At 40.9% G+C, this 19,796-nt stretch overlaps 1 protein-coding gene across 1 annotated transcript in view; it reads left to right on the forward strand.

The window, feature by feature from the left end:
- Positions 1-19,796, forward strand: part of cacna1da (calcium channel, voltage-dependent, L type, alpha 1D subunit, a) — a 57,533-nt gene that overhangs the window by 27,065 nt on the left and 10,672 nt on the right. The window contains exons 13-38 of the mRNA XM_047339319.1: positions 800-1,025; positions 1,134-1,341; positions 1,834-1,954; positions 2,171-2,258; positions 2,553-2,583; positions 2,675-2,829; positions 2,909-3,038; positions 5,325-5,384; positions 7,265-7,371; positions 8,206-8,293; positions 8,412-8,519; positions 8,610-8,662; positions 8,749-8,895; positions 9,041-9,242; positions 9,484-9,642; positions 10,208-10,318; positions 11,593-11,674; positions 17,042-17,055; positions 17,404-17,532; positions 17,624-17,689; positions 17,775-17,866; positions 17,957-18,116; positions 18,465-18,592; positions 18,687-18,783; positions 18,874-18,976; positions 19,160-19,261. Of these exons, the coding sequence (XP_047195275.1) occupies positions 800-1,025; positions 1,134-1,341; positions 1,834-1,954; positions 2,171-2,258; positions 2,553-2,583; positions 2,675-2,829; positions 2,909-3,038; positions 5,325-5,384; positions 7,265-7,371; positions 8,206-8,293; positions 8,412-8,519; positions 8,610-8,662; positions 8,749-8,895; positions 9,041-9,242; positions 9,484-9,642; positions 10,208-10,318; positions 11,593-11,674; positions 17,042-17,055; positions 17,404-17,532; positions 17,624-17,689; positions 17,775-17,866; positions 17,957-18,116; positions 18,465-18,592; positions 18,687-18,783; positions 18,874-18,976; positions 19,160-19,261 (2,967 nt within the window). The remainder of the gene's footprint in view (positions 1-799; positions 1,026-1,133; positions 1,342-1,833; positions 1,955-2,170; positions 2,259-2,552; positions 2,584-2,674; positions 2,830-2,908; positions 3,039-5,324; positions 5,385-7,264; positions 7,372-8,205; positions 8,294-8,411; positions 8,520-8,609; positions 8,663-8,748; positions 8,896-9,040; positions 9,243-9,483; positions 9,643-10,207; positions 10,319-11,592; positions 11,675-17,041; positions 17,056-17,403; positions 17,533-17,623; positions 17,690-17,774; positions 17,867-17,956; positions 18,117-18,464; positions 18,593-18,686; positions 18,784-18,873; positions 18,977-19,159; positions 19,262-19,796) is intronic.

Consider the following 19,796-nt stretch of genomic DNA (forward strand, 5'->3'; position numbering starts at 1 on the left):
TATCTCAAAAAGCTAAAACACAGATATGGATCACAGTTATTTGAAATCTCTGTATTTCAGTTTTTCTAAATTTTATACATCATAATCATTATCTGTATATAAAGATGGACGACGTGACAGATCCCCAAAAGTAAAGCCAGAGCATCTATATCGCCACCTGGTAGCTAGGTCAAGTATAGCTCATAAATCCTGCCGCATCCATTTTAGTGAATGATATATGGACCAAATTAAAAAGTTAAGGTTCACATCAAATAAATTATTCTCAAATATGGTCTCTGTCATTATAGGTAGTTGTTATGACACTGATGTTTGTTAACGTGATAATTTTTCCATAAAGTTTGGTTTTAAATTAGTTATTTGATGCTTTAAAAACAGGGTCAAACATCATGACTGACAGCTGAGACTAAGTCGTTAAGCCTGTGTATTGATGGGACCTTTTTTGGGTTAGGGGTTTGGTTTTATTTCTAGATAGTGGGAGGAAGTAGAGACACATTGTGGATCTTTATTTACAGTCTGTGGTCATGAGGATGACGTATACTCTTCATTGTGTTATATGTGTATTTTCTCATGAACTACTGCAGTTGTGTCATGTACTCTATGTTATGCTATTATGATGTTCATTTTGACTTTGACCGAGGATGAAGGTTAAATTATATTGAAACAAAATAGAACACTTTTCTGTTGGAACATCTGTGCTTAGACCGAATAAAGAGTAAATGTGAATGACATATTTTAAGTGTTTTAAAAGCACTGACACTTCTGTGCTTGTCAAATAATCAATCTTTTCTGTGGTTTTCAGATGTGGCCAACAAAGTGCTGTTAGCCATGTTCACGTGTGAGATGCTGGTGAAGATGTACAGTCTGGGGCTACAGGCCTACTTCGTGTCGCTGTTCAACCGCTTCGACTGCTTCGTGGTGTGTGGAGGAATCACTGAAACCATTCTGGTGGAGTTGGAAATCATGTCTCCCCTCGGTATCTCTGTGTTCCGCTGCGTGCGTCTGCTGAGGATCTTCAAGGTCACACGGTGAGACCACGCTTTGTTTGTGTGTGTTAGTGTGCGTGTGTGTTTACGTGTGGTGTTCAGCTAATCGTCTGTCTATCCTCTTGTATTTTGCTCGACCTCTCTCTGTAGTCACTGGCAGTCACTGAGTAACCTGGTAGCATCTTTGCTCAACTCCATGAAGTCCATCGCCTCCCTGCTGCTGCTGCTCTTCCTCTTCATCATCATCTTCTCCCTGCTGGGCATGCAGGTGTTTGGCGGAAAGTTCAACTTTGACGAAACTCAGACCAAGAGGAGCACGTTTGACAACTTTCCCCAATCTCTTCTGACTGTGTTTCAGGTACAGTTCAAATTATGATATAACTCTACGAACTGCAAACATTTCGATTTTGCCATTAGTGCTTTATGATATACATAAATTAAAAACACATATAATATAGAACAAATGTGATGTATTTACGTTAATACATTTAGAAAGAATTAGGGTTTAAGATTTTACTAACAACTGAAGAGATAACAATAAATGAACAATAAATCAGACAAGCTGAGATAACGCCACCAGTGTGTGCTTTGTCTGATAAGTAACAAGAAATTGCAAAAATGAACTTTCAAACTCTTCTTAAAACTAATTTACTATTGTCACTATTATATAGTTTGACCACTTCAATCAATCAATCTATAAATCAATCAATCAGTCAAATCATTAAACATTAAACATAATTAATAACCAGTCAGATTAGTAGATTTTCTACTGCACCATGTGAAAAAAAGCAGTTGTCAGCTCTAAAACTGTGACATTTGACATTGAAATAAGTATCATGACTGATTTTAGATCCTGACCGGAGAAGATTGGAACGCTGTTATGTACGATGGCATCATGGCGTACGGAGGCCCTTCGTCCTCTGGGATGATTGTGTGCTTTTACTTCATCATCCTCTTCATCTGTGGAAACTGTATCCTCTCTCACTCCTACTAACACACCTGACGCTGCTCCACACGCTAAGTCTAAGTTCATTCATATATGTGTTTGGAACGTACATGAAATCTGTTGCTGGAGTGTTGATAACGTATGAATAACGACACTGATCTGTTTTCAGTCATTGCTAAGTGTTTGTGTAGTTACACTCAGTGGTTGAAGAGAGTTGTCCTTCACTGAAGCCTTCGCTCAGATATCCTGCTGAATGTCTTCTTGGCTATCGCTGTGGACAACTTGGCAGATGCAGAGTCTCTTAACACAGACGGAGCAGACACTAAAGGGTGACTGCTGATCTCCTGCTAAGTCTTTGTGTGACAAATATGATTTAAATGTTAGTTTCAACCAGTGTGTCTGAAGGAGAGAGGTTGTTCCTTCCTGCAGCTTCTGCTCCCAGTCGACCACATGCACCTTATATGTCACTCAGGGTTTCAACTAATTCACTGTAACTGCGCAATAATCATTTCTGCCATGGAATTTCAATTTAATATATATTCGGTTAACATTGTACACCAATTTTTTTTATCCTAATGTTAGATGTCAAACATTTACAACAAATATGTGTGGGTTTATTTCAGGGACAAAAAGGAGGAGGAAAAGGAGGACAAGGTATCCTGAACTTCTTTCTAACACTGAGTCAAAGATAGATTGAGATGTTATGTTCACTGACTCACTTTCACACTTCCTGCTTGACTGTAAGGAAGAGGAAGAGGACAATGATGACACGGCAGCGGAGGAGGAGGATCCAGAGGTACCGTCGGGGCCTCGGCCCGTCCTCTCTGATCTGGTAAAGAAAGAGAAGATCACTCCTATCCCAGAGGGAAGTGCCTTCTTCATCTTCAGCACCACGAACCCGTAAGACAGCATCACAACAACATCGCGCACGCCACACAGGCAGATAGTGTCTGAGGTCTGTGTTTCCTTTGTCCTGCAGGGTGCGCGTGTTTTGCCACAAACTCATAAATCATCACATCTTCACCAACCTCATCCTGGTGTTCATCATGCTGAGCTCCGTCTCCCTCGCTGCTGAGGATCCCATCCGGAACTTCTCCGCTCGCAATATTGTAAGTTTTCAAACCTTCCTTGGAAATGTATGGTGACCTCTGACAGATTGTAGCGAAGAATAGTGGGTCAAGTGATATTATGGAGAAATAATTTTTGTGATAATAGTAGAAGTTCTGTCATAAATGTTTGGTTCTTAAAATGACTTTGCTGGTGCTAACGCATTTTTTAGCTGATTCATTTTAAATTGAAGACTTTCTACATGTCTACTGATCCGTGATGTAAGTTTATACATTGAATTCTTACCATCATGTCTGTGTTTAAATAGCAGTTAAAGTAATTATTTGATATGCAAGACAAATGAAAAAGGCCGTCGACAACAAAGGTGTTTGAAAAGATTTGAAAAAGTGATATACAATCGTTAACTTTACAATAATAAAACCTATACACTAGCAATTTAACTATAACTATAGCATATAGGATGTCACCAGGAAAATTACATCAGGTTACGATTGCGAAAAAGACGTGTTTGTGAGTCTGAACTAATCTTTTCCTTTGAGAGGCTAGAGCTGCACTTTTTGTCCTTTGCTGCAGTTCTATAAACCACAGAGAGAGATAGAGAGAGAGAGAGAGAGAGAGAGAGAGAGAGAGAGAGAGAGAGAGAAACAAAGTGAACAAATGATTAAAAGAGTGAGAGAGAGAGAGAGAGAGAGAGAGAGAGAGAGAATACTGGTGGTTTATTTTCATTGTCCAACAAATACAGTATTTCATCTGTCCTGTCCTTGACCAAGATCACTTGTAGATTATTTTCCAGAACAATACATTCAGTTTATTTGTCAGGACAAACCTTCGCTCTTGTCAGGACGCCGGGACAATTCTGTAAAATACGGTCTGTGTGTATTAAAAGTCAATGACTGGTCACTGTGCTCGGTTCCTATATAGTCATGATTTAAGGGTTAGATCGCCAACAGCAACATTTTAAATCAAAGAAACGACCAGAGTCACATGTTTGATTGACAGTAATGTTTTTCTCTTATAATTGCTTTTTTCCCCAACAGAATAGCTTTTGAACTGCAATGATTTGTAGCAGCTGACTCAAACATCTGAGAAGTCAGAGTGTCCTTAAATGCACCATGGAGAAGAGATTTTACAAATAGTATCTGTGTTTACTCACTGAGGCACAGGTAAAGAGATCAAAATACCTAAAAGACACAAAAAGGAAGGAAAGAAGAAGAAGAAGACTTAAGACAAAAGTTGAAGGAGTAAAATAATACAAATTAACTAGATGTGTAAAATAATAAAATTAAATAAAATACAATGATGTTTGATCTTAGATTTTGTCAAAATACTTTGGTTAAAGTCCCTTTTTTCAGCTTTCAGTCTGGATTCAAAAGCTGCAATGGACAAAGGATCCAACAGCTACAAAAAAAATGATGCAGATGATTGATTTTTGTACTGTATTGTAATGAACTGAGAGGTAGGTCTGTGCACTTAAAGGTCCAGTGTGTAAGATTTAGGTGAAAGGGATCTATTGGCAGAATTTGAACAAAAAATAATCCTAGTTCTGTTTTCACTAGTATGTTTCATCTAAATTGTACAAATTGTTGTTTTCTTTACATACTTTACATACTTAATATTTACATCAGGAGCGGGTCGTCTCTACGGAGGCCGCCATGTTTTTTACAGTAGCCCAGACTGGACAAACTAACACCTTTTGTGTTTTTATGACAACTGAAGGCTTCCAGGGGTTCTCTTTCATGTTTGGAAGGGGAGGGTGAGGTGAGGGGCATTCAGCTGCAACATGCAACCTCACCACTAGATGTCACTAAATTCTACACACTGAACCTTTAAGTTGGCAGTAATATTAAAGCCTCCTGTTTATATTTCAAGAGCTACAACATGCAAAAACAACAGGCCCGTCCTCTATAACTAAATAACCCTAAGGCTGTGTTGTCGATGTGTTGTTTTCTGTGCATTGTAATGATCTTTATTTCATTCTGCTCAAAATGGTTCATTCATGACCTTCAGTTTTCTGCATGGAAAATGACAGAGAAGTAGAATTATCTTTTTGCAAGTAATTAAATGTTTCTGTGCTATCGTTCCAGAAGATGCTTAAAATGTTCCTTTCTTATTCATTTAGTTTTTTTATATCATGTATGAAGCTGCACAATGAACTGTCTTTGTTAAACATCTGCGTTGCTTTTTGCAGATACTTGGTTACTTTGACTATGCTTTCACGGCTATCTTTACTGTTGAGATCGTGTTGAAGGTAAATGCCATGTGTCCCCTGTCCGTGCTGTGACTAACCACACCCCCAATAACACTCCAAACGTCTCGTTGCCTTCCAGGTCCTAGGCTATGCAGATTATGTCTTCACTAGTATGTTTACATTTGAGATCATATTGAAGGTAACCCCTTAAAATGACAACGAGAGCCTTGCTGCATTCTCTCCTTGTGTGTCACCTGCCACTCAGTACAACCTGGCTTGTTTGTTTCCTTTCTCTTATTTACTTTTTTCTTCACGGCACCTCTTTTAAAATGAATACATAACATTTTTTTAAAAAAGCTACAAACTAATATTGGAGATGTAACATTGCACACACGAACACAAACACAAAGATTTGTTCAAGTAACACTAATCACAGAACTCCTGTTGGGGGAAGGAAACATGACATCAACATTACATTCAACTCACATGGGCGTCACGTCATTGGGGCAGTCATCACTGAAATGATTTTCATGACACAGATATGATGCAACCCTCGGTGCGATGCAACACAAATTTGACGGGCTGTTTCAGACATTGTTCAGGCATTGGCTGAAGTTGAGTTAGGGGCAGGGACGCTGGGAGTAGGGGTCCTGAGGGGGCTGCAGCACTCCCTACAGGAAGGAGACTGGAACTTAATTATTTCTAGAGAAGAATATTTATGGAACTAAAATCAACATTTTTCTTTTTTATAATATTTGATTTGATTTTAGAACATCAGCGTATTTTCTGTGTAGATAATTTGGCACAAACTGGGAGGATCAAAGATTTTATTTGTAGTAATAGTGGGTTAGATAGGTCTCAAAAAGAAAATTCTCCATTTCCTTTAATGGCCCTAAAGCTATGGGTTTGCTGTCTGTTGTAATTTATAATATTCTGAAAACTGGTATAAAATGCTGTTGGCCATTGAAACCATGAATGTTATGCTGCTGCATTTAATATGACGTCATTATGTACTTTCTCTCAGCACCCCCAGCTCTGACTGACTTCCAGTGTCCCTGGTTAGGGGTAATTCTAAGTGGGGGAGGGTGGGGTTCAAAGACGTAAAGTCAACTCCAGTCAAAGCTAAACGCCATGCCTCTCGTACCGACTGCTCTTCAGATAAGCCATAAAAGAGGGGGCAAAACCAACCATGTTCCTGCCGAGCATGGTTCAGTCTGCTTTCCCCTGACTGAGTGCATAGAAATGTGGAGTTGCGTCTGCAGCCGTTTGGGCAAAAAAAAAGCTCCTGCTACTGTCTGACTTGAAATTCTCAGCTGCTCTCAGTTAGCGCTCCCCTCTCTCCACCTCTCTGCAGGGCTCCACATTTCCATGCACTCGGAAAATTAATCCTTTACTTTTATTATTTGGAGAAGAGTTTTTTTGGCTGGTTTCTTCTTCTCTGCCTGCTGAACTCTGAAGTTTTAATTGGGAGCTGCTTCCCCTACATTATAAATATTAAAGAACATAATGGTATGTGCTTTAAGATGACGGTCCACATGAATGTGACAGTAAGGCCATTTCGACTTTCCAATCACTATAACTAGAGCTCTAGCAGGTAGTAAATATCCCTGACATCACGGCAACAAAACGCATGTTTTATTGCCTCATCCCATAGTCGATTGTGAAATGAATGACTTACTACTACATTCATGTAGTTAGGGGCCGTGGGGGTGGCGATGGTAGATTTAGCCTCCTGTTTCACTGCTCTGAGCTCGCCACCCCGAATCAGTGTGATTTAAAGAGTGTGGAGACGTGTGCCTGTGTGTATGTGTGTGTGTGTGTGTGTGTGTGTGTGTGTGTGTGTGTGTGTGTGTGTGTGTGTGTGTGTGTCTGTGTGTGTCTGTGTGCGTCTGTTTTTTTGCAAGGTAGTGAGTGCTAAGAAAATGTTTTTCCTTTAAACGTGTTTGTACTGTATGTGTGTCTGGGTCCTCGCTGACCATAACCGTAACGTGTTTGTGTGTGAAGTGTGTGCGTTGGATTAAATGTGTGAGTGTTTTTCTTTCTCATTTGCTCCTCTAACTTCTTCCAATTTCTCCTCAGATGACCACGTACGGAGCTTTTCTGCATAAAGGTGCATTCTGTAGGAATTATTTCAACCTGCTCGACCTGTTGGTGGTGGGAGTGTCCCTTGTCTCCTTTGGCATTCAGTGAGTACAAACAGGAACATTTGCCTTCTGGCCAAACACTAAAGAGACGGCACGACTTTTAAATAAACTCAACCATAGACTGTATGTAACGATGGACCGTGAATCTCCACTTCCTCCCACTATCATTAAAACAAAGGCTAAATATCACTTATAGCAGCGCTGCCATTTTGTGCTTTTCAAGTCAGAGTCTGTGCAGTAGCGATCAGGGGATGAAGCCGCAGCAGCAGGGTCCCACCGATACATGTGCTTGACCAATCTCGAGTCAGTCTCAGCTGTCAATCATAACGTTTCACCCTGTTTTTGTTGCCTAAAATAACTAATTAAAACCTAACTTGCTGGAAAAAACAAAAAAAAACATCTGTGTTATAAAAACAACCTAAAAAGACAGAAACCATCTTTGAGAAAATGTTAATCGACGTGTGCTGTGACAGCTTTGAGTTTTAGTTCGCTCTATGTCACTTTTGAGGAGCATTCATGTCGTCCTTCTTTATATACAGTTTATGTTTTTGACCAAAGAGCTCCAGGAAATACAGAGACACAGGAACAAATCGTAGGATCTGTCGAATCTTGTTTCTCTTAAAGAGAAAAGACAAAACATGTCAGAAAACAGGCAATTTCCTCGTATAAGAAATCAAGAACACAGAGTTTTAGCTTCAGTCTGATGTTTGACTGGATGTGATGAATGGATGCAGAGAAGAAATGAAGAGGTAGGAGATTGACAATTAGAGTGTTGTATTTATTTATTTGTACTTCAGTACATAACTTTACTGACTTCTCCTCCTTTTCTCTCTTTTAATCACGTGCGCATTACACCCATTTGTTATCATTTTTCAGATCCTCAGCCATCTCAGTGGTGAAGATTCTGAGGGTCCTCCGTGTTCTTCGGCCCCTGAGGGCCATCAACAGAGCCAAGGGCCTGAAGGTGCGGCCTATTCCCAAGTCATCCTGCAGCTTGTTCACTCTTATAACCACAATCTTAGAGTTGTCTGTTCATTAGAGATGAAACAACCTTTAAACAGTTTTACCCCTCTGTCTTACAGCACGTGGTGCAGTGTGTGTTTGTGGCCATCAGGACCATCGGTAACATCATGATCGTCACCACTCTGCTCCAGTTCATGTTCGCCTGTATAGGGGTGCAGCTGTTCAAGGTCAGCAGATATCCAAAATGAGAAAGATATTGGATTAACATTATTTTAATATACAGATTCAGAGAGATACCTTTTTGTTTTCCTCCACAGGGAAAGTTCTATCGCTGCACAGATGAAGCCAAGTCCAGTCCAGAGGAGTGCAAGTTAGTTTAACTTATCTGGTACAGCAAATTTAAAACATGCACAATCCTCAATTAGATCTTAACCATAATACATCACTTTCTCATAGGGGCACCTACATCCTGTATAAGGACGGAGACGTGAACCAGCCAACCATCCACAGACGACTGTGGCACAACAGCGACTTTAATTTTGACAATGTCCTGATGGCGATGATGGCTCTGTTCACTGTGTCCACTTTTGAAGGCTGGCCTTCGTAAGATTCAAACTTTTTTCTCCCCAAGTTAAAGTCAAATCTCTGTAAAATCGACACCACCTGAGAAACGAACAACACACCGATGACATCTGTGTTTCGAAAAACCGTCTTCACACACTCTCCCCTTCTTCTCTTCTCCTCTCAGGTTACTGTACAAGGCCATCGACTCCAACAGGGAGAACCTCGGCCCCATTTACAACTACCGCGTGGAGATTTCCATCTTCTTTATCATCTACATCATCATCATCGCCTTTTTCATGATGAACATCTTCGTAGGTTTTGTGATCGTCACATTTCAGGAGCAGGGAGAGAAAGAGTACAAAAACTGTGAACTGGACAAGAACCAGGTGAGAGTCAGCAGCGTCACAGAGAGTGGGGCAGCAGCTTGTGAATGTGAGGTCAAAATATAAAGAGAACATAAAATATACTGATATATTAAGATTAATATTCTTTTCTGACATTTGTTTTCTTGTAGTTTCATAACAATGAGTACAAATTATGCAGTTTATTTATGTCTATCTTGTGGCTCAAAACAATAATCTAGTTTAGATTCCGGTTTAAAATGAATTTTTGTTTATCTCTGTGCAGCGTCAGTGTGTGGAGTACGCTCTCAAGGCTCGTCCACTGAGGCGGTACATACCTAAGAACCCGTACCAGTACAAGTTCTGGTATGTGGTGAACTCCACTGGGTTTGAGTACATCATGTTCGTGCTCATCATGCTCAACACGCTCTGCCTGGCTGTGCAGGTAAGACGTCAAGTTACATCTCTGAAACCAAGGACAGAAATGGGATCATACTTCACCGTTATACACAAGCAAAAAAATATGCATAGATAAATATTTGTCAACATTTTGACAAAAGTAGGTGTTTGTTAATGCTCATTTAATTTGTAAGCAGTTGACTTTCAATAATAGTGGGTGAACATAATATGTGATATGGTCTATTATTACATTGGCATTTTGTACAATATGGAGAATCAAAACACTTTGAATTTGGTGCCCCCTCGTAGCAGACTCTTAAAGATGCAGTCATAAACAGCAATACAAGGAAAGATGCTAAAAATGTAAACTTTTAGAATTATTTTAAAGAATGCTGTGAATGCATTAAAATATACGTTATTAAGTAAGTAATTAAGTTAGGGCTTTTGAGTGCTATATCCCATTTTTAAATATATGCTATATCCCATTTTCTTGTTCAAACATATCTATTTTTAAATGTTTCTCTTCAGCATCTTTGCAGTTCTCTAAAATGCACGTATTGGCCTTTTCATCTGTTTTTTTTCACCCATTCCTCTGTATCTCCTCTCTGCAGCATTATGGTCAGTCAGCGACATTTAACTATGTCATGGATATTCTCAATATGGTCTTCACTGCTGTCTTCACTGTGGAAATGGTTCTTAAACTCATCGCTTTCAAACCCAGGGTGAGTCACCCCCGCAAATACATTCATACTCACACTACTTCCACCAGATCACTAACACACACACTCACTCAAACAGAGACAGAAATAATCTCACCAAAAATATTAATATTGGTTATTAAAGAAATATTTAAAATGTTCTCAGATATTCTCATTCACTTCCTTGCCAAGGGCGAGAGGATCAATGTCACTCTCATCTGTCCGGGAAATGTGAAGTCTGCTTAGCTTAGCATAAAGACTGGAGATGGGTTTGGGTTGTCCAACGTTAAAATCAAATGTTCCTGGTTTAACATGTTAATAAGTCAGTATTAAAGTTTAAAGGTTGTTTTTAGTTTGGCTAGCTTCACCACTCTGTCTTTATGCTAAGCTAAGCTAACCAGCTGCTGGCTGTGTCTTCACATTTAACAGAACAGATATGACAGGGATATTGATCCTCTCAACTAACTCACAAACATTTGTATTCCTAAACATTTCAAATGATTCCTTTGATGTTCAATCAAAGAGCAGCATATGTGAACGTGTTTTCATTCTCCCCTCGACTGTGCCACCTGATCATCAGCTGTGTGTTGCGAAGAAGGACAGGCTTCTAGTAAGAGACTGAGCGTGGGGTGCAGTGTTGATTTTATTTTACCGCTGAAATAGTTCACACTGTTGGCAGCAGCGATTGTGCATGTAATATTAGTATTAGCATTAGCATCAGCGTGGTGTGCACACTCTGCAGATCGATCTGCGTAAATTACTGCACTGTAATCAGGAGCCCTCCAGCTGAAGTAGGCAGCAGGTTGGTTCCTGTGTGTTTAAAATTAACGACATACTTTAAGTGGATTAAAATTTCAGTGTGAGAGTAAGGCCCTGTCTGTTTTTGCTGATCTTACCCTCCACTCGCCAACCACTCACTCCACCTCAATCAGGGCTACTTTGGAGATGCCTGGAATGTGTTCGACGCCCTGGTTGTGATTGGCAGCATAGTAGACATTGTACTCAGTGAGATTGATGTAAGTAAGCTCGGCTGCGACTCGCCTCGCTGCTCTCTGTCGTTTCTCTGTTCTTCCGCAGCTCTCGATGGCACGTCTCCTGTTTTATCTGATTTCTCTTAATGCTTTATCTCCTTTTTTCTCTCTCTTTGTCCTCCCCTAACCCTGTCATTTCATTAAAACATTAACTCATTCTCTACCCTCCTTTTATTTCCTTCCCTTCCCTGATTCTCTGTTTTCTCTTCATGCTCTCTCTCATTTATTCCCATCTTTACCCTTGCGTGTTGTGTCGTGCATTAACAGCACTATTTCGCTGATGCTTGGAACACTTTTGATGCCTTAATTGTTGTTGGTAGCGTCGTCGATATTGCTATCACTGAAGTGAATGTAAGTATTACAATTTTCTTTCTTACAAGTCGAACTGAAGCCTTATAGAAAAGCCACATGACAGTCAACAGTATTATTTGTATACTTGTACTTTTGTCCACCGGTTCAGTCGTTCCCAAATATTTTTGTGAACAGATTAACAGCAACTCTTTCTCCTCTTCCATTTTAAAAAAAAATTAAGGTATCTTAGATCCCTTAAAGGAGACATATATCCAGTTTCAGTTTTCTTAAAGAGACAGGAGCAAAAATCTGTTGTTTCAGACAAAGGCTGAAACGAGGAGCTGCAGCAATGCACAGTATGAGGAAAGTGATGTGTTCTCAGAGCATGTAAACCTTGTCAAGTAATAACAGAAATTAAAGTTATTAACCAGAATATGAGCATAATATGTCTCCTTTAGGAAGTTAGAATGTGTATTTCACAAAGGATACTTTTTCTCATGGGAACCACTTCTCTAGCATGATCAGTTGTAACATACTCTTTAAAATGCTATATTTGCTAAACTAAGTGCATGTCCTCAGCTTGAATTATCATTTGTGTAAAGGCATTGGTGTTGAAGTGTCATTGGCTTTTTCTGTAAAGCTTCTGTTTGATCTTCATTTATATATCCTGTTGTAATCAGTGCACATCAACACCAAACGAATGTAAAAGTCTGTCATGCTGAAGTTTTGCTTCTGTTAAACGCTTCACTGTCAGTGTGTTGCAGTGCTGTTAGTTACAGGAATCATGACAAAGTTTCTGGTGACGCTGTTGATTATTAACCCTGCGACGTGGCACTGAAAATGTGTCTCAATAACAGAAGTTCCTCACATTTTCTGAGAACTGTATTTGGTTCAGATCAGGATGATGTGGTTTTCTAATTCATATTCTTGTTCGTTTTTTTTTCCATAGAAACTTGTAGAGGCAAGTATGGCAATGAACAATATGTTTGTGTGTAACCTGTGGTTTCTAACAACTTTATCTTCGGGGACCCCTTAACAGTGCGATGGATAAAAAACTTAATTAGTCATCTAATGTTTTATTGACTCAGGAAAAGTGGACATTTCAAATTTTCCAGTTCATTAGATCTAGATTATAATTTAAACCTTGTTTTAATATTGATTAAAATAAATTAATGTCATGGCTCAATAAAATAGTGGATGACTACTTCTCTTCTTTAACTAACTACTAAAACACTCCTCTCTTTGTTGCTTGGCTCTTCATAAAAACATCTAAAATGAAAAATAGAATTTGTTGCAATGTGCTTTGCGATTCACTGGAACAAAAATGGGAAGGATTTGTCCAAGATGCAAACAAACACCAGGGATGCTGAGAGACAAAATTTCAAGTTTCCAGGGATTAGTCAGTGACAATGGGTCTAGTTGTAGGAGAACCATAGACCGCTTACCACTGCCCATCCCTCCCCTCCTGGGTGCTCTTGTGTCTGAGCTGCAGTGCTGTTTTGCTGGAGTTATTTTTCATTTTTTCGATGTTTTCTGAGTTTGTGCTACAAAGTGTGTGCCTGCATGAGTGTATTTAAGCATTAACTTTGTTTAAAACATATACGGTGGTGTGGTTAGGCTATTTATTATTCTGCATGTGTGTGTGTATAGTATGTACTTGGTGTGATATACATGTGAGTGTATGTATAGATAAGTATGTCGTTAAATGTTGGGATCGTTGAATTCACAAGGGCTGACAGTGGTTCTTGTGAGGCATCTGTCATCGACGTATCATTTTACATGTGTTGGTGGTTTACATTGCATGTGGTTGTTGCTATTTGTAGATCAGATATTATACTGCTCCATTTAATCATATCTGCTGATCTACAATGGGTTTGATTGAGTGATTTTTGCTACTTGCTTGCTGTTGTCCATCCCAGTCATGAGTTGTGTTTACTTTCTCACCTGGCCACTGTGACCTCTCCAAATGCATGCTGGGTAGCATCAACCATTTACCTTATGTTCCCCTAACATCCTTTCCATGTCCCGCCCGCCTGCCTCTCACAGATGGCGCTCGGCCACCCACTCCATTCCCCTCCGGTTAGTTGTCTCCATCGAGCCTTGTGAAGTTTGACCTTTCTCTGTTGCCATACCCCTCAATCGTTACCTCCAGACAGAATGGCCCTGGAGCTCAGAGCTTGGAAACGTCCATCCTACACAACATTAAGGGCAATTTTAATATAGAATGTGTGAAGCTCAATCTCTCAGGGAAATCTAAATAAAAGTTTGGATTTCTTTTAAAAGGCATTGGCATTAACTTCCCTTAAAGTTGTGTAGGTCGCTTTACATGCAGCTGATACTATGTATCCAAATCAAGGAAAACAGATCAAATCATTTAGTGTCCTGGATATAAATAAGGATTTTAACCTTATAGGCCTCAGCTACGCTCTGCAAATAAAACTCTTTCACCAGGTAAGATTCGTTGACCAACACAATCATCAGCAGACCCTAAAGAGAGACCCTACATTAGCCCTGATGCTATTCTAACACATACAGTGGTTTAATGCAGCTGAGTTTGAGGTTCTTTGATGATCTTGTGTTTGTGTCTCTGTGAGTGATTGTCTCTGTGTTTTGTTCTGTCTTCCTGTAGTGAGCTCTTAAAGCTCAGAATGGAGCTCATGTGTAGCGCAGGTGTGTAGACTCCAGTCAGGTGCATGAGCAATCTTACACTGACTCTCCTCTCTCTCTCTCCCTCTACACACACACCTCTCTCTGCCTGTCCTCTTCTCTCCTCCCAGTCCAGTATGACTCAGTCTCTCTCTGGTTTTATGCTCTTGTTCCCAGTACTGGCCTCTGTGGTCTCCTCCTCCTCTTCCTCTTCCTCTTCCTCTTCCTCTTCCTCTTCCTCTTCCTCCTCCTCTTTCTGTCTGTCTGACTTTCTCTCTCTCTCTCTCTCCCTCCTGTCGCTCATTCACCTCTTTCTGCACCGGACTGTGAGAGCGCCCTGCTATGGCAGTTTTTTTTGCCGGGCACCTTTGACATGCATGAGTCGCTGCATTGCTATGACTTTCACTGGTGGCTCGTCATCACCCAAAAAATGTCTTGCGTGTGCATTGCAGTGCCCCCCACTCCCGCCAGCAACGTGGCAATGCTGAAACGCATGCTCCATGGATGCTGTGGCCAGGATTACCTAAAGAACCTCCTCAAGCTCATTTCTACATGTTATCATTTCTGCTCATTCTGCACCTCATACTGACGGTTTGTGAAGTATTGCGACGAGGTATTTGAATGAAGCCATATCTGTCTGGAGTATCTCTCTGTGTTCAGTCTTCTGATATGACTCCTTTCAGTGTTGAGTTAAGCTCTTTTCCTTTTGCTGTAAAATCACGTGAATCATCACACAGGTTCAGTCTAATGTCTCATGGCTTCATTTTGCACTATTGGGCTTTCTCTGTGTACAAAATGCTCGCTGAAGACTTCTGATATATAGTTTCCTTTTAATGAAATGATTTGCAGATTAAACCTGTGTGTGGTCTTGGGTGAGCGAGTGTGTGGATGAAATTACTTTATTACGTTTATACCACTTCTTTTACTTTTATCTCACCTAAAATTGATTGTTTTCAAAAACTGTTGGTTTAAATCATTACAGCCCAGAGGAGAGTGAGCGTCTTAAATGTACTTTGACAGACGCCATTAATGATGCATTATGCACAAAAACATGATTTATTTTCTATTTGCCTGAATCTGAAGCCTTTACGATGACACACATCACAAGTCGAGGCTCTGTGAGAATAGTAGACGGTGCCTAAATCATGACATGCCTTCACAACATCTGTTATGTCGATCATTTAACTTCTCATGAACATTGTCTAAAGATCGCCAACGACATCTCAGCCATGAAGTCCATTTAATTCCATCAGGAACGACCATTACACTGGGGCAGTGATAAAGTTGTGTGCCAGTCATACATGTAATTCTGTGTATTTAAGTAACCTCATGTTGTCCGTCAGCCTCACATGCACATAGGAATGTTAAGCTGTAAACGTGTTGTGTGGCAGTCTTTTGAAGTGTTAAGATAATGTTGTATGTCTGTCATCATAATAAGTGTAAGTAGACAATAGGGTGTTAATACATGTCTGTCTTTGTCGTAGATAAACAACAAGGCAGTTTTGTCTCGTCAGTGAAAAGAGTAGTGACTTTGTTCTGTCTACGTCTCGACTGACGTCTTCTAGCGTTGTGTGATAAAGACTGAATTTCAAATGTGACGTTTTTGTGTTTGGCCCAATGTGTGTGAGACCTGCGGCCTGTGTACAAGTCATTAATACAGGTCTTTGATTTTAAAGCCAACAGAGACTCCTCAGGTGGATGAGATGGGGGTAAGAAGCTCCGCCCCCCCTACCCCCATGTCAGGGCCATGCCATGTTTAGATTTGCATTCTTTTCCTTGTTTGGTATTCTCCTGTTTTCTACTTTGCATCCTATGATCTTTTGATTATTTCATTTTCTTTTCTTTTCCCATGATAAGCTTTCCACTCATTTTTTCCCTCACTTTTGTTTTTTTATTCTTTTGCATTTATCCTGAAATTTTCCTAAATGTTTGGAGTGTTATTTTCTAAGGAGAGTGTGTCGCTCAAACGTGACGCTGTGTGTCCCGTCAGGCGGGAGTGGTTTGGGGCCGCTCCTCACGTTTGCACTGTTGACACAGCTACATGGTCTCTGCCACCATTCTTACATGTGGGGTAGTGACCCATGGATGAACCCCTGGGATCAGGTCACCCAGCTCTGACCTGTGAACCTCCCGGCCGACCCAATGGGGTTGGTCCCACTGTGACTCCGCATGCAGTGACTCTGGACTGAGGGTGCCATGCTTGTGCAGATATGTCCTGTCAAGTATGGCCAGGTTTCTTTCCAGCATGCTCGCCTTCTTGCTTCCTCCCCTGTAGGTCTGTACAGTGACAGGGCTCCTGACCGTGCTTTGGATGCAGACGGACAGAAACATATCAGCTGCAGCTGCACTGCTTTAGAGAATCAACTTATTTTGGATCACTTTCTGTTTCTATTCGATTTTGATCGTAGTCTGTGCATAAAGATGGACGATGCTTCTCCACTTCCTCTTGTTGTACAAAAATGAAGCTAAAAAATCCTAGATACGGGTGCCGCCATTTATGTCATCTGGACCCAGAGTCTGTGCAGTAGTGAAGTGAGCAGTAGTGAGCGCCAATTCAAACCAAACTTACCAGAAAAATGTACACAAACAAACATTAGTGTTATAAGAACTACGTAAAATGACAGAAACCATCTTTGAGAAAAACAAAAAAATGTTAATTTGTACTTTGACTTTAGTTTATGTTCGATCTACCAACACGAAGGAGGAGAAGTTTATGACCCATACATTTATTTGAAGTGAACTATGACTTTTTTGTTTGGTCCATGTTCCATCCATTAACGTGGTGGAGGCAGGGTTTATGACCCATACTACAACCTGCCACCAGGGGGCAAACAAGATGATTTGGCTTCACTTTTGGGGGAATAATATTCTCCATTTTTATGCATCGTCTATGATTTTGGCTAAAAGAACAAATATATATGGTATGTGCCACCAGAGAACTTCTCAAATTCAACACTAGGTTCACTTCTGCGTTTATTTGATCACATAATAACGCAGTGTTGCTCTCTCAGCCCATATGTATCTGGTGCTGAGGTCTGACTCCGGCCCTCATCATCCTGTAAAAGCACAGCCAGGTCGTCTGTGCTCACTTACCCACACTGTCGCTCCGCTCGCCTCTGACTCTGCACCGTCTCTCCTCAGAACACAGAGGACAGCGCTCGCATCTCCATCACCTTCTTTCGTCTGTTTCGAGTCATGCGGCTGGTTAAGCTACTCAGCAGAGGGGAGGGCATCCGCACCCTGCTGTGGACTTTCATCAAATCCTTTCAGGTGAGACGTAATAAAATACATCTGATTGGTGACTCAGGGAAGTAGTTCTGCCATTTGTATTAATCAGTTTCTTCTTCCCTCTCCTCTGTAGGCTCTGCCATACGTTGCTCTTCTGATCGCCATGCTGTTCTTCATCTACGCTGTCATCGGCATGCAGGTTGGTGACTAAATATGACTAAATATTTCCATAATCTGTTTTCCGACAGTTGTTTTCATGTGGACACTTTTTGTTTTTACTTCAGGTGTTTGGAAAGGTTGCGATGGTGGACGGCACACACATAAACAGAAACAACAACTTCCAGACCTTCCCTCAGGCCGTGCTCCTGCTCTTCAGGTGTGTAGAGACCTAAGCTCAGGGGTCGCACACTGACGCACTGGGTTTAGTTTAATAGAATCTCTCTGTTGTGCCCGATTGTTTTTCAAGGTGTGCCACCGGAGAGGCGTGGCAGGAGATCATGTTGGCCTGTATAGCCGGGAAACTGTGCGACCCAGAGTCCGACTACGGCCCCGGGGAGGAGATGACGTGTGGCAGCGGATTTGCAATCATTTACTTCATCACTTTCTACATGCTCTGCGCCTTCTTGGTACACAATCATTAAACTGTGTTATTTCTTAGTTTTTTCTTATTTACTCTGCTAAAATGTAGAGTTTGTGTCAAGAGAGGTTTCAGACAAGAAAGTCCAGTTTTGTTGAGGTACACAGCTTAAGGAATGAAATCGGATTGTTTCAGCACAAAATGTTATTAGTTTTATTAGCATACACATGACATATTAGCTGGTTTCCTAGCAAATTTTGAAACATTTGGTTGAAATCTCTTTCACTCGCATGATTTATATCTACCCACAGTTGTTCATGCCTGTAGAGACACATGAAAAAGTCCCACAATGCTTAACAGATGAGCGTATATCAGACATTTTCTCATCCGTCTCCAGATCATCAATTTGTTTGTGGCTGTCATCATGGACAACTTTGACTATTTGACACGTGATTGGTCCATTCTCGGTCCTCACCACCTGGATGAGTTCAAGAGAATCTGGTCAGAGTACGACCCAGAGGCCAAGTATGTGCTTTGTTACCTGCTGCGTTGGAGAATATTTCACATCCATGTTGCTGTAACTGTTTTCATCTTACATGTGCTATTTTCTCTCGTGCAGAGGCAGGATCAAGCATCTGGATGTGGTGACTCTCCTGCGTCGTATTCAGCCGCCTCTTGGCTTCGGCAAACTGTGTCCTCACAGAGTGGCCTGCAAGGTGTTGTCTTCTACTGTCTCATCATCAAAGATCATTGATCATTTATCTGTTCTATGGTGCTAAATGCCTCGGTTTCCTCTCCTCCCTCAGAGGCTGGTAGCCATGAACATGCCTCTGAACAGTGACGGCACAGTCATGTTTAACGCCACCCTGTTTGCACTGGTGCGAACGGCCTTGAAGATCAAAACAGAGGGTATGAGCCAAATATGAATCACATTATACAGTACTTCTGAATAACAATACACGCAGTACTCTGCTGATGCATTTACATAGCCTGTTATTCTCTGTTTACTGTAATTATGGGGTTGTGTGAATTTAAAATGGCTGCAAACTGGAGTGCTGGTTTCTCAGGGTCATGTGTTTCCCTGTGGTGCAGGTAATCTGGAGCAGGCCAACGAAGAGCTGCGGGCAGTCATCAAGAAGATCTGGAAAAGAACCAGCATGAAGCTTCTGGATCAAGTGGTGCCTCCTGCTGGTGGTTAGTGGAATCGGCCTGTCTTTCATTGAGAGCATACACCTGCTAATCCTGTAATACACATACCAAGCTAAAGCAACCTGCACAGAATCACATACAAACACAAACACAAGCACAAAACACAATCATACTCATTAGTGTAGTTCTATCTTAGTGAGGATACTCATTAGCATAATGCATTTCCTAAGGCCTAACCCTAACCTTAACCATCACAACTAAATGCCTTTACTTAATCCATACCTTAACCCTAAAAACAAGTCTTAACCCTAACCCTCTTAACCCTAGGACTGACCAAAATGTCCTCACTTTCCTAAAATGTCCTCACTCTGTAAGGTCCATCACTTTTAAGGACCCTGCGACCCAGCTGACACTGGGGAAGAGGTGGGGTACAGCCTGGACAGGTTGGCAGCATATCGTAGGACCAACATACAGAGACAAACAACCATTCACACCCAAGCGCAATTTAGAGACTCCAAATAAAATCCAGGCAAATATGGGGAGACCCTGCAAACTAAAAACAGAAAGACCCCGACTGAAC

The sequence above is a fragment of the Hippoglossus stenolepis genome, chromosome 3 (genome assembly GCF_022539355.2).
Source record: "Hippoglossus stenolepis isolate QCI-W04-F060 chromosome 3, HSTE1.2, whole genome shotgun sequence".
Taxonomy (NCBI): Eukaryota; Metazoa; Chordata; class Actinopteri; order Pleuronectiformes; family Pleuronectidae; genus Hippoglossus; species Hippoglossus stenolepis.